The following is an 11895-nucleotide window of genomic DNA, read 5'->3' as shown; positions in this document are numbered from 1 at the left end:
GAATTGCTGTGTCTGCGCTTATCTTTTGCTGTGCGGATTGTTCAATCAGACACAAATATATTCCCAACTGTGACGAGAGCGACTTGACATACTGGGCTCGCGACGGCAGCTCGCCATCACCGCTGCGTTTGGGCACCCAAAGACGTTCGCGACGCAAGCGCTAGTGGAGACTTGGATCCATCTCTTGTTGAGGAACCAAAAAGTCGTCGAGCAGTAGCTCTCCATGGGCGAGAGGCGGACCCCATAGTGTTCAGGAAGGCGTCACTCCTCGACGACCACCTACGCTAGAGTCTTGGACCGCGTCTCGACAAGCTCTGCAACAGTGGCGTTAATGAGACAGTCCTCCTCCGACCGGACCGCGTAGGTGCTCTTCGTCAGGCGCGGTGGCAACCGAAACGGCGCACTGGCGGCTTGGGGTTGACAGCCGAGTGCGCCAGTTGATCGTGAGGTAGTATGTCACGGCTGGGATCCGCGATCCAGCGCGTGTGTTCTCTTCTCCATGACAACTTGCAGTTCAAGATGAAGTTCAAGTTGCTAAGCCTCTACGAGCGGGTTTAGGTTTAGCTTTGTAAATGGTCGATCGAATTCAGTTTTCCTTTTGCCTCCAAGCTCAAGTGTCCAACATAGTACTCGTAGAACGACGGAAATGGTGTCGACAAAGTCCCACGCGATCTTCTCAAGCTGCGGGAACGTGTGGTTGCCGATCGCGACGACATACACGGGTTGACCTGCTTCTGGACGCTGCTGTTGAGTCTTCGACAGCCTCGACGATCGAGCCGCCAAACGTATCGCATATCATTGTTGGTTCATCGCACCGCAATTGAGGAAGGTGCGAGCGCCATGGCCGTCAAATCGCGCCGTTGGGGATCATGAGCTCTTGTACAACAGTGGGACGTGGCCATTGTGTTGACTTGCACCTTGGTCGTCTTCGCAGGCGGTTTGGACGACTTGGGCGGGCTGAAGAACACATACTCGGGGCCGCATCCTCGTCGGAGAAATCAAAACTACCTTCCAGACCGGGTCTTGGCCAAAACGCATGTTGGCACAGAGCGTCTCGATGATGTGCAGGTCCTCAAGCGCCACAAGAACGTCGACGAGTTCTTGGTCAGTGACGTCGGACAGCGCTTCTGAGGCGTCACACACGGCACTATTAGGCTTGCAGCGTCGCTGCCTTCGTCCGAGGCATCGTCGGCGATGTACATGTCCAGCTTATGACCATGCCGTACACGTCCATGACGGGCTCGGACGTAGGGATGGGCACGGGGGGACGGCAAGGCTTCGGGCGAGCCTTCTTCATTTGAGAGAGCGGCAAGCTCTTCTTGCTTGAGAGCCTCGTCCCCTCATCGTCCGAGAGGACGTCGGACGGGTTGGTAGTCGGGAGGGTTGGTCCTGCACGCTCGTTGGTCGGTTTCACTGGGATCGACAACACCAGGACCTCACTGGGATGATCCCTGCTGCGGCGCGGCTTGGCCTCGTCCATGGCGTCCTGGTCACAACGATCATTGAGCTCACGCTCGTCGCCAAAATGCACGTTCAAAGCCGACATGCGTTCGAGGGAAAGCCGATCTCGCGGAGACCAGCTCCATCTTTGTCTGCGACTTGAGGCCACGGATGAAATACGTGATCTTGTTGGTCACTCGCGCCATGATCTTGCGGAGCAGTTGGACGTACTCGTTCAGCCCACCCGCGCAGTTGCTTTGGCGGAGGTTGGACAATATTCACGGAGCCGTTCCTGGATGTCAACTCTCTAGCCAAGCGTCTTGAACGAGTTGCCAGCCGTAAACTAGGTGCGCACCCACACAGTGGCCGGGTCGGTGAACGTAAGCTGGAACAAGCGCATGTCAAAGTGCTCGGGTCGGACGAGTCGTCGGCGGTCCAGCGGAGCTACAACTGCTGGTAGTGGAGTATGAGGTCCTCTTTAATGGCACCGCAGCGGCTGCACATGGTTCAGGACGTCGCGCTGCGTCGCCGTCGACTGCTGCGTGAGCTTCTCGATGGCCGTCGTCATGCTGACCAAAAGCTCGAGTGCGTCCTTGGGAGCGGTGGGCAATCACCCTCCATCGACATCCTTTCGACTGCCTCGCGTCCGGTATCCTTGGGCGGCCTTCACCGAGGCGCTTTCTATTACATCCCTTGGGTGTGACAGAGGCTTCTGCTCGGTCAACCATCGCACGTACGCGCACGACTTTACCTTCATACTATCAAACTCCCAAGTTTCTGGTCGCCAACGCTGTGGTTATCGTCCGTCCACCCATCCCGAAAGGAGTGCTAGGTGGCTTGGCTACTAGTACATCGTTCACTCTACTTGATGATTGTCGACCGAAAACTGCAGATCTTGCATTCGCGCGTCGTCGTGCCACGTCATATTTGGCGATTTTCTTTCCAACCTTTTGACGCCCCCCAATAAGATTACTTTGGATGGATCTTGCGTGGCTCGCCGAGGCAAGGGACGCGGTGCGTCAAAGCCAGGACTGGCGACGCCTCCAGGATGGTATCTACTCGCGCGTGCAAACCGTGCTCAAGCAGCACAAGACCAAGGTAGGCCACCGCTCCTGGGACGAGACTATCGATAAGACAACAGTATTTTTCCGACCTCGGCGACGACGAGCGGGCGCTCGTGATGGCGCAGGTCGAGCTTCACGTGGCTGACGACGCAGCGCACGGCCGCTTCCTCCAGCATGTCACCACTGTACTCGATCATGTACTACTTTCTACTCCTGTCGATCGACTCTATCGTCACCACGAAATCCTGCAGCATCTCAGCAGAGCCGTCGAGAGCGCGTACGCTACTGCACCACCCGAGGCAACCAAGGTTCGTCTTCTCCACCAAGTAAAAGAACCCATTTCGGTAGAAAACCTTGCTGCTCGATGCCGCTGCCGACGCCGCGGCGACCCTCGTCGTGGGGCTGCCACCCGAGCAGCGCAGTTTGCTGCGTCTCCTTCTCAACACCCCGTTTCCCGTAGCCTTTCGCCGACACGTGTGGCCGTGCATGTCTACGTCGCCCGCCTCATACTCGCGTAGGCATGGCAGCTCTTCTTAGCGGACGCGCCATTGCGGGTGCGGTACGACACCGCCTGCGTCATCGACCGCGTCGCCACCATTTCGCTTTTGGACGCCGACATTACCGACACGTGTCGCCGCATCCTCGAGGCCTCTTCCGCGCTCATAACGACGGCATTCCGCGAGTCGTGGATGGCCATGAAGACGGTCCTCTCGTACGCCCACGCCATTGGCGCCATGCCTGATGCGCGCAACGACGCCATGTATGCTCTGTGTGTACCTCTACTCCTGGTCTATGGCACGACATCGGTGTCAACCCTCGTCGAAGCCTACTGCGTCTTGCTGCGTCTTCCGCGGCCGCGGCTGCCGAACGCTGTCGCGCCGTGTCTGGACGCACTGCATCGCATTGATCCACCGCTACACACCCACTTGGTCTCGGTGCTGGGCTCCGCTTCGTCCGAGGTGGCGGAACATCGTACGAGACGGCAGAATGACTCGAATGCGTAGGCGTGGCTGCCGCTCTTGTCTCCGTTTGTAGAGCAGCTTTTTGTCGGCATTGCGACCAAGGATGTTCTGCTGTTTGTTTGGGACCAGCTCTTCCTCGTCGGCGCCGATCGACTCTTGCCGGACCTCACTGCACTCGCGCTCGTAGACCTCGCGTAAGCGTCGTGTGGTGAGGCCTTGACCAGTATTTGGGTTGACAGAGGTCCGTTGCTGCGTGCGCAGTCGCTCGACGATGTCCTGCGCGCCGTGCACCAACCGGTCGATTGCTGACGCAAATGCTGTGCGCTGATTCCTTGTGCGTAGACGCTTCAAGTGTCGACACTGCAAGAGCTTCTCGAGACTTGGAGCCTCCCGACCATTCGGCAAGACCTGCAATTGACCAAAGAGTCCGACTTTTTCACGGTATTTTTCTTCATTGGCAGTGGTGTGCTCGCTCACCAGTCGTCTGTCCTAGCCGACACGCGAGGCATCTGTACCCGTCGTTGAGGCGCCCTGCGTCGAACTTGATGACATGAATGCACTCACACCGCTACTGTTGGACATCGCCAAGACGCTGTGTGGAGGTCGTTTGCCGACTGTTGGACGTGGCCGCTCATGCTTGCAACTAGTCTACACCCACGACACCGCCTACGACGAACGCGGTCAAGAAGAGCAGAGATTGCACGTCGAAAAGGCCAACGCGTTTCGCCCACTGCTGCGTGACGTGGCGCAGACGTTGACGGCAGGTATAGCTCAGACTGTCTCGTACTATAATTGAAGTGATGTAGTGTGGATATCTGGTGACGACATCTTTGGTCGTCAGGCCGAGGCAGACGAAACCCGACAGCGCGACGTCGTGGCGCAGAGCCAAAAGGCAGCGTTTGGCCGGTAGACAAGAGCATGTACCAAGGTGCGTCACTTGAGCGATTAGGACATACACGCCCGACGAGATTGCTCAACTCCACGGAAAAGCCAAAACAGCGTATGAGAAGAGACTCCCCAAGGTGCCATCTGCCGTGTGGTCAAGTTCAACACAAAGACAATTATTTATTGCTAGTTTCACGCGGCGTACGCGGCGCTCAATCAGCGATCGTAGAAGCGTCGATGGTGGCTACTCGGTCGGCAGCGTCTCGCTCGACGAGACGCGACGCGCGTACATGCCGTCGTTGCGCACCCCGCGTTTCTTGGGCGGTTCTAGTCCAGTTGCCATAAGACGTCTTTTTCAACAGGTGACCCCAAGAATACGAGTACTTGGTGCGAGACGGGGTGGCGCCTTGGCTTTTGCTGGCTTCTTGGCAGCGTCCCGTTGTTCGCGGGAGAGCGAGATGCGAGACCGGTCGTGCAGTAGCTTCTTTGCTTGCACGTGTCGACGCACGAGGATGCCACGTATGATTTTTTGAATCGTTGTCGCGGCGGCAGCTCGCACGCGGTCGGCCCGCAGCAGCATTTCTTGACGGCGGTCGTCGCGAGCTTTCCGGCGGCGCGCAAGCTCTCGTTTGGCGGCTTGCCGCTGCAGAAACGACCGAACGCGCCGCTGGATGACGGCGGCGGCGTCGTCCCAGCGCCGTTGCTACCAGTATCTGAGACGCAGTGGTCGTCCGATCGAAAAGACTCTACTTTGATGCGCTGGAGCTGGCACTTGGCGTCAAAGATTTGCATGTGGGACCGGCAAAATCCCTACAATCGGTCCGTGGTTCGATACTCTCAAAATACAAAAATGTACTTGAATGCGCGTGGCCGCGGCGTTCTGGACCGCGAGGTGTTGTCGCCACAAGCGATTGCGTGTGAGCATGCCGCGTGCATAGCGCTGGATCGTTGTCGCTGCCGCCGCTTGCTCGAGCATCTCCAGCCGCCGCTTTTCCCGGAGCTCGCGGCGAATCTCGCGCTTAAAGCTCAATTGCTAGTACACGATATAAGACACCATTGTCCGCGTCAACATCGAGATGGTAGACCAGCTGCTTTTCGTCGTATTTGTCCTTTGTGCGAACCTTGCGCTCGGCTTGGAGTCGGTCGCTCAGCACCAGCCGCTTCTTTCTAGTCCACAGAGTATATGACAATCTATATATCTGCGATGTTAGGTACTTCATGTCGAGCGACCCGAGGCTCGAGTCGGTGAACGGGCCTTCGATGAACGTGCTCGTAAAGTCCATGTGCTTGGCCAACGGCCGCTTCACGGGGCTCAGATGCAGCCCCAGGTCCTGGAAATCGACGACGCGGCCGTAGTCAAAGCTACAAATCTATCCAACTGGGTTGTCACGAATGACCACGGACCCGCTGGTCTGGAAGAGCGGATGGATGTTGCGGCGCTGCTGCGCGAGCTTGCCGACGGACGCCGCCGCATTGCTATGGTGTGGCGACGCCTGGAGCCGCGGCAAGTGCACGCTGCTCGCCTGGTTGAGCGACGGCCGCGCGAGGCCATACGTGTTGAGCGACAGCATCGGCTCTCGGGCAAACCAGCCACGCTCGCCAAAAATAGGTCGTCGGAAACGATGCTGTAATGGGGCTTTGCCACGTCACGGACTTCTCTCGCTGGCCACACCGAACCAGGAGTCAGCAGCGAAGAGGATGTTGAGAGGACATGGTCGCGCCTTGTGGTACCCAACAGAGTCCGTAGCGCTACTCGAGCTTGCTGTTTGCCCACGAGCTGCTTGCGTTTACATGGTGTCGTGGATGCAGCGACATGGACAAAGGAGCCGAGAGCAATGTCTCTGCAGCCGACCCTGCGATTACATACAGTGTAAGCGTTTGCAGTGTATGTGGGCCACACATCCGCCGAAGCCGCTTCGGCAATGCCCCTTGCCCAACGTCGTCGTCAGCGCGAGGCGCGCCCGAGGGCGGCTTATCGTACTGTCCACAGTAGTCCGCAGGGTGCGTCACGCTGCTACTCTAGCTTCAAGATCGTGCGTGGGTCCAAGCTTGAAGGACTCCTTGAAGTCCACCTTTTGTGCAATATATTATTGTCTGTTTTCTTTTGTTTGACTGCGACAACATTTGCCCTCGTCAACTCTTCCGTCGACAAGAATACTGTAGGTCTACCGGTAGAAGAAACGTGTTGCGGGGACCGCAGCAAGCGCAGCGGATGCTGCACTTCGTTTGCTTCGATGGCGCCTGTCGCCCAGGCTCTTGCTTGGGTCGGCGCTTCAAGTATGCAGCCACTCGCGCCGTCAAACGAGCCACTCAGACTTTGACGCGTCAATCGATACCGACTCCAGCTGGACCAACGTCTATTTGTTACTAGTACGTGTGTACAGCAACCGGAGCATCTCGGAGCAGTCGCAGCTCGCGTCGTTCCGGCCACGTCCAACGTCGTTGCGCCACGGAGAGACCGCGGGGGGCTCGTGTCGTCTCAACGATCAGTACGCAGCTTCTGGATACAAGTGCAAAGTCCAACGGCAAACTCGCCATGTGCAAGGGCAAACTCAAACTCAAAAACTCCAACGCAACTCTAGAGTCCACCGAGATATCAGATGGCAAATGGCAACTCTGGTGAAATCCGCGATATTTGAGTGGCCAAGCGCCTTTTTATTTTCAAATGGCTTTGGTAATCTATGGCGAAAAGTTCAGCGTCGCCCATGGCAACAACAGGTGGCGCTGGATGGCGCGCCCCATTTCTAATTGATGACGCGGTAGCAGCATGCACACCCTCATCGACGCCATTCGGCTCGACGAGCCGTCCCCTGCTCCGTCCAACGCCAGCGAGAGCGGCTTCTCCTTTGTGCAGTCGGCCAGCGACATATCGCCGTCGTCGCGGTCGCCGTGGTGGTGCTGCCGCAGCGTCTCGCTCAGCGAACTTGTAGCGATCGCGTTTATTGTGATCCTCTGCCTCGCCGTCGCTGTCCTCGCCGCCATTGGCATGTACGTAGGCACAGACAACGCGGCGAACACGACCGTCCACCACGACCACCTCATGGCGCCGTTCAGCATCCCGACCGCCTGCCGCGCGCTCTCGCTCATCTCGCTCGCCATCATCGTCGTTGCCTACATGCTCAAGCCGTCCGTGCGGTCGACGTCGATACCGCTCGTGCTGCCGCTCATGCTCTCGCAAGGCGGGTACCTCGTCTCGCGCCTCTACATTGCAGTAAGCAAGACATTCTCCGGGCAATCCATCTTCAAACTGGGCACGCCACTGATCTGGTACTGCGGCGAGGTCTCGAGCACGCTCACGACGACCATGAATCTCATGCAAATCATCTTCACGGTCGCAATTACGTACCGCTTGTACCGGTCCGTGGCCGCGCCGCCCGAGCTGCTCGTCGACACCAAAGTCCATGCGCGGTCAACGTGTCGGCTCATTATCGGGGCCTTTCTGCTCTCGCTTGCGATTGCGCTTGCCGTGACGTTGTCGACGATCCCGACCATGGACCCGGACTTTGAAGCGTGGGCCAAGCTCGTCGAAGGCAACTCGATGACAACGCCGTCGCGCTACAGCCCGTGGACGTGCATGAGCACCGAGACGCAGACGCTCAACAATCTGTATGCGCCGTTCATTGGGCTCGGCCTTGTGACCTTTCTTGCGTTTCGCATCAAGGCCAAAGTCCAGGGTCTCTACCCGACGCATGCCCGGCGGAGCATCAAGTCGGTCGCCAACTACTACATTGGCGTGTACGTACTCACGTGGGGCTGCTCCCTCTTTGTATATGCGATTTTGATCGTATCGCATCAAACCCCCGGGTGGTCCCCGCCCAACGGCGTGCCGACCAACGACGACGACGACCGCCTCGCCCGCGTCATGCGTGTGTCGCTTGCGTTTATCCCCTACGACCTCCAAGGCTTCCTCACGTGCGTCGTAACCATCTGGAGCTTCTTCCGCGTCCGGTGGCGCTTTGATCTGGGTCTATCCCTCAAAGCGATTCGACCGAGCTCGATCGAGTTTGACGAACCGCTCGAAGTCCTTGGCCAAGGCGCCTTTGCCATCGTTGTCAAGGCCATGTGGTACCCGTCGCGGACCGCCGAGCACTGGTACTGCTGCCATACCTGTCGCCCGAAAAACAGCAACTCATCGCTGCTGCCCACGACGGCCGCTGACGGTATTCCTGTCGCCGTCAAGACCTTTCGGTTCGAGCGGGACTCGACCCACGTGACGCTCAACGGCGTCCAAGAAGAGGCCTACCTCGCGTCGCAACTCGTGCACCCCAATGTGATGGCCACGTACGGCTGCTATACGTCTGGAAGCCACCTCTACTTGGTCTGCGAGTACCTTGGCGGCGGCACGCTTCAAGACGTCTTGGCCCCCGACCTCCCGTATGTGCAAGTGCTGCAGTACGCGCTCATGATTGCGTCGGGCATGGCGTTTTTGCATACACTTGATGTCCCTGTGATCCACCGGTGCGTCCTTTCCGGTTGTAGGGTTAGGTAAACACAGGCTTCATGGTTTGCATGTGTAGGGACCTCAAGCCGCTCAACTGCGTGTTCGACCAGACCCGCAGCGTGCTCAAGCTCGTGGACTTTGGCTTGTCGCGGCTCTTTCACGAAGACGAAGTCGAGCGCAAGCTCGAGTCGATAACGACGACGCTGCTCTCGCCGCACTCGCAGCGCGCTACGTTCTCGGCGAGTCGAAGCAACCTCGTGTCGCTCCTCGGACACCACTCGGAGGAGGTGGTGAGCCTCACCATGACGTCGCGCGTCGGCACCGTGTGCTGGGCCGCGCCCGAACTGCTCGTCGACCAAGAGCTCTCGACCTACTCGCTCAAAGTGGATGTCTACAGCTTTGGTATCATTTGCTGGCAGCTCATGACCGGTCGCCAGCCGTACGACGACATTCCGGGCAGCGCGCTCGCGGTCGAGGAAGCGGTCGTCCGCGGCGTGCGCCCCGTCATTCCCGAGTCGTGCCCGCCCCATTTCGCCAAGCTCATGCGCTTTGCGTGGCACAGCAACCCGCACCGCCGCCCGGCGTTTCCGTACATTGTCAAGCTCCTCAACGCCGAGCTCGACATGGTCACAAGCGGCAGCTGGTCCTCGGCGTCGTAGCCACTCATATTTATCTCTGTTGGATCGTACCAGACTGTTTTGTGAGAAAATCCCAGTCCATGTGTTTCGTCTCGTGTTTAAATGTGCAAACGATTAGGATAGTACCAGTATCCACAAGTGTATCGGATACTAGTACGTGACTTGACGTAGAGCAGTATTATCTTAAACCCGATGAATTCAAATTCGATCGGCGGAGGGCTCGGGTAGGGTTCGGGTTAGGGATCGAATGGCAGCCAAGGATGCTAAGGCCCAAGATTTATCAACTAGGACTTATCAACTACTAGTAGGACGTCTAGAACACTTAGTCGCAAGCAAGAACAGGCATTCATACCTGTTGAGCGCAGCATTCTGCGAAGGGTCGACGCTGGCTACTGGTTCTTGGCCTTCTTCGACGTTGTCTTGGACAACAGCGCCTTGCGCTTCGACGCGCTGGGTTCAGCTGCCGTGACCGACGCCAGGCCGCTAAAGGCCGAGGCCGAGAGATCTCGGATCGCTCCAGCGACGTCTGCCAGTTCGGCAGCTTGCGTCTAGCAGCAGATATAAATTTACAAAACAAACCGCCGTCAATGTACGTGGTGCGCGCGTGCAAATGCATGCATGGCCATGATGTCGTCGTAGCTGTGCGTCGGCGCAAAGTCGTGGATCCAGTCGACGTCCAGGACGCCATGGTTGCTGTAGGTCATCGTTTTACGCTTGGCGTGCTCGCGCAGGAACGCTCGGAGGGTGACGGCCATATAGGCAAAATGGAACTCCTTGGCGACCTTGATCGACGTCAACGGCATGTGGACGTGGCGAATCTCGCACGCGCCAAGAAGAGTCCGCACCAAGCCCTCGACCTTGTCCGTGACCTTGTCCGCGCACTTGCGCCGCGGGCCAAAGATGTGCATGTCTACCGCGCTGCGTCCCGTGCGCACGATGACTGCGAGGTCCCATCGGGCCCTACTCGCAGTCGAGCAAACATGCGCGGATGCCGGCCAACGTACTTAGTCGCGACGGGCACGAGTAGGACCTTGCCGTCCATGTCGCGGGTCGCATTGCGGGACCGCTCTCTCGACACCCAGCTAAAGACGTTCGAGTGGAAGAGATAGAAATCGTTGCTGTCACTTTGCCGTTCTTCCAGCAGCGCCCTAAGCAAGTTGAAGTTGGTCGTGTCATTCGAAGCCGTCATTTTGCACCGCAAAACGCTGTTCAATTCAGCAGACGTAAAGTCGTCCAGCCTACATGACCGTGAGTACCCACGCTTGCTCAGCCTCGGTAGTGCACGTGTCGACGGCGGCGGCGGCGTTGGCCCGCGCGTTGGCGTCGGTGTTGGCCGCCTGCGCCGCGATGGCGTCGGGTAAGCGCAGCGTGATGAAGCGCGCAACAAGACAGCGCTGGAAGACCCTACACCCGATGAACCTGCGAATATGATCGTCGAAGGCGGCATACGCGTCCGTCAAGCGCGGACGGTGCGCGGCAAACATGGCGCGGACGCAAGGCTCGTCGGCCAGCGCTTTAAAGGAGCTGAGCGCACCGGGCCGACGGAGGAGAGCGTCGACGTCGGCGGTGAACACGACGCCTTCCACCACTGTGGCTTCTTTCTTGAGGTAGTGGATGCTAACACAAGTACGCGGTCGTTGCATTCGACGAGCAACGTACTCGATGGCCATGTCGCTGATCGTTTGCTCAAAGGCCGCGAGGCGCAACAAGAAAACCGCGTTGCGCGCTTGGGTCGTCTGGACGTGCTCGTAGGCGGAGAGGCGCGCGATGGCGTCGGCCACCGTGCAGCCGACGTAGCACTAGACACGGAGTTGGTAGGACGATGCGAGTGCGACGACGCGGTACCTTGGACGCGAGGAGCGCGTCGAGGCTCGCCGCGTTCTCAGCATCCTCGGCGCCTACTCAACGGTGCAGAAGCGCTTGCATCGGTGCGCACTGCGTACACTGCATCGTGGCCAAGTGTCGAATGAGAGACACGAAAGAGCGTCCTGCCGACATGTACACTGTAGTCAGGCAGAGTTGCCATCGAGCTGGCTCCAAGACCAGACGAGCCATGAGGTCGATGCGAGCACTACTGCAGCGTCCTTGACGCACAGCAGAGCATCCTACATGGAGATATCCTCCTCTCTTGGTCACCATGCTCACCATTGCTCGCTGGCCGCGCGGCCTCTTGGCGTCGCTGGACGGTCGCCTTCTGTTTTGGGTGTCAAATGGTCTGCTCGTGGTTAGCTTCTTTTTTTAAATCTCCTATCTTCCCACACCTCTCCCCCTATACCAAATAAAAACATTTAAAAAAATAGATGCAACGTACAGCGACCACGAGCAAATGTTAATGTCCCCTTCTGTTTTTCCTGCCGTCGCTGATTGGTGGGATTTCGTGTTCGATATTTTAGGCGGCCGAAAGCGCGGGAAGGACTAGGGTTCTGGTATGCACCCTTCGCCGACAGCACACGCCCATAAGAGGA

The 11895-nt window shown here is 58.2% G+C and overlaps 5 protein-coding genes across 10 annotated transcripts; 2 read left to right on the top strand and 3 right to left on the bottom strand.

The window, feature by feature from the left end:
• Positions 1 to 579: 579 nt before the first annotated feature.
• Positions 580 to 2008, bottom strand: SDRG_16975 (the record flags this gene model as incomplete). 2 transcript variants are annotated; one of them, XM_008623208.1, is made up of 4 exons in its annotated part: positions 580 to 957; positions 1009 to 1486; positions 1578 to 1695; positions 1929 to 2008. In XM_008623208.1, 3 exons carry the CDS (start codon positions 2006 to 2008, stop codon positions 1151 to 1153), a joined length of 534 nt encoding a protein of 177 aa, XP_008621430.1. In that variant the 3' UTR covers positions 580 to 957; positions 1009 to 1150. The 2 variants fall into 2 exon arrangements, with proteins under 2 accessions (XP_008621430.1, XP_008621429.1); XM_008623207.1 differs by having other exon boundaries at positions 580 to 1486.
• Positions 2009 to 2418: 410 nt separating this feature from the next.
• Positions 2419 to 4580, top strand: SDRG_16974 (hypothetical protein; the record flags this gene model as incomplete). The annotated part of the gene is made up of 13 exons (XM_008623206.1): positions 2419 to 2538; positions 2582 to 2701; positions 2756 to 2812; positions 2853 to 2978; positions 3023 to 3463; positions 3509 to 3660; positions 3706 to 3763; positions 3809 to 3907; positions 3960 to 4068; positions 4114 to 4230; positions 4273 to 4372; positions 4416 to 4488; positions 4542 to 4580. 13 exons carry the CDS (start codon positions 2419 to 2421, stop codon positions 4578 to 4580), a joined length of 1611 nt encoding a protein of 536 aa, XP_008621428.1.
• SDRG_16973 lies at positions 4506 to 6014 on the bottom strand (the record flags this gene model as incomplete). 2 transcript variants are annotated; one of them, XM_008623204.1, is made up of 7 exons in its annotated part: positions 5756 to 5922; positions 5567 to 5713; positions 5437 to 5518; positions 5208 to 5384; positions 5102 to 5161; positions 4736 to 5054; positions 4596 to 4678 (listed from the first exon to the last, which is right to left on the bottom strand). In XM_008623204.1, exons 1-7 carry the CDS (start codon positions 5920 to 5922, stop codon positions 4596 to 4598), a joined length of 1035 nt encoding a protein of 344 aa, XP_008621426.1. The 2 variants fall into 2 exon arrangements, with proteins under 2 accessions (XP_008621427.1, XP_008621426.1); XM_008623205.1 differs by having other exon boundaries at positions 4506 to 4678; positions 5567 to 6014.
• A 1016-nt stretch (positions 6015 to 7030) lies between these two features.
• Positions 7031 to 9556, top strand: SDRG_16972. 2 transcript variants are annotated; one of them, XM_008623203.1, is made up of 3 exons: positions 7037 to 7069; positions 7115 to 8809; positions 8869 to 9522. In XM_008623203.1, the coding sequence occupies exons 2-3, from the start codon at positions 7119 to 7121 to the stop codon at positions 9449 to 9451; spliced, it is 2274 nt and encodes a 757-aa protein (XP_008621425.1). In that variant the 5' UTR covers positions 7037 to 7069; positions 7115 to 7118; the 3' UTR covers positions 9452 to 9522. The 2 variants fall into 2 exon arrangements, with proteins under 2 accessions (XP_008621424.1, XP_008621425.1); XM_008623202.1 differs by having other exon boundaries at positions 7031 to 8809; positions 8869 to 9556.
• Positions 9518 to 11424, bottom strand: SDRG_16971 (hypothetical protein). 3 transcript variants are annotated; one of them, XM_008623199.1, is made up of 10 exons: positions 11374 to 11424; positions 11276 to 11328; positions 11090 to 11229; positions 10880 to 11047; positions 10715 to 10834; positions 10627 to 10668; positions 10435 to 10578; positions 10024 to 10390; positions 9783 to 9978; positions 9518 to 9743 (listed from the first exon to the last, which is right to left on the bottom strand). In XM_008623199.1, exons 1-9 carry the CDS (start codon positions 11378 to 11380, stop codon positions 9820 to 9822), a joined length of 1200 nt encoding a protein of 399 aa, XP_008621421.1. In that variant the 5' UTR covers positions 11381 to 11424; the 3' UTR covers positions 9518 to 9743; positions 9783 to 9819. The 3 variants fall into 3 exon arrangements, with proteins under 3 accessions (XP_008621421.1, XP_008621422.1, XP_008621423.1); XM_008623200.1 differs by having other exon boundaries at positions 9518 to 9731; XM_008623201.1 differs by having other exon boundaries at positions 9518 to 9728.
• Between the last annotated feature and the right edge of the window lie 471 nt (positions 11425 to 11895).

The sequence above is a fragment of the Saprolegnia diclina genome (assembly GCF_000281045.1).
Source record: "Saprolegnia diclina VS20 unplaced genomic scaffold supercont1.171, whole genome shotgun sequence".
Classification (NCBI taxonomy): domain Eukaryota; phylum Oomycota; class Saprolegniomycetes; order Saprolegniales; family Saprolegniaceae; genus Saprolegnia; species Saprolegnia diclina.
The sequence above is the reverse complement of the archived record's forward strand: the minus strand, read 5'-3'. Positions and strand labels throughout refer to the sequence as shown.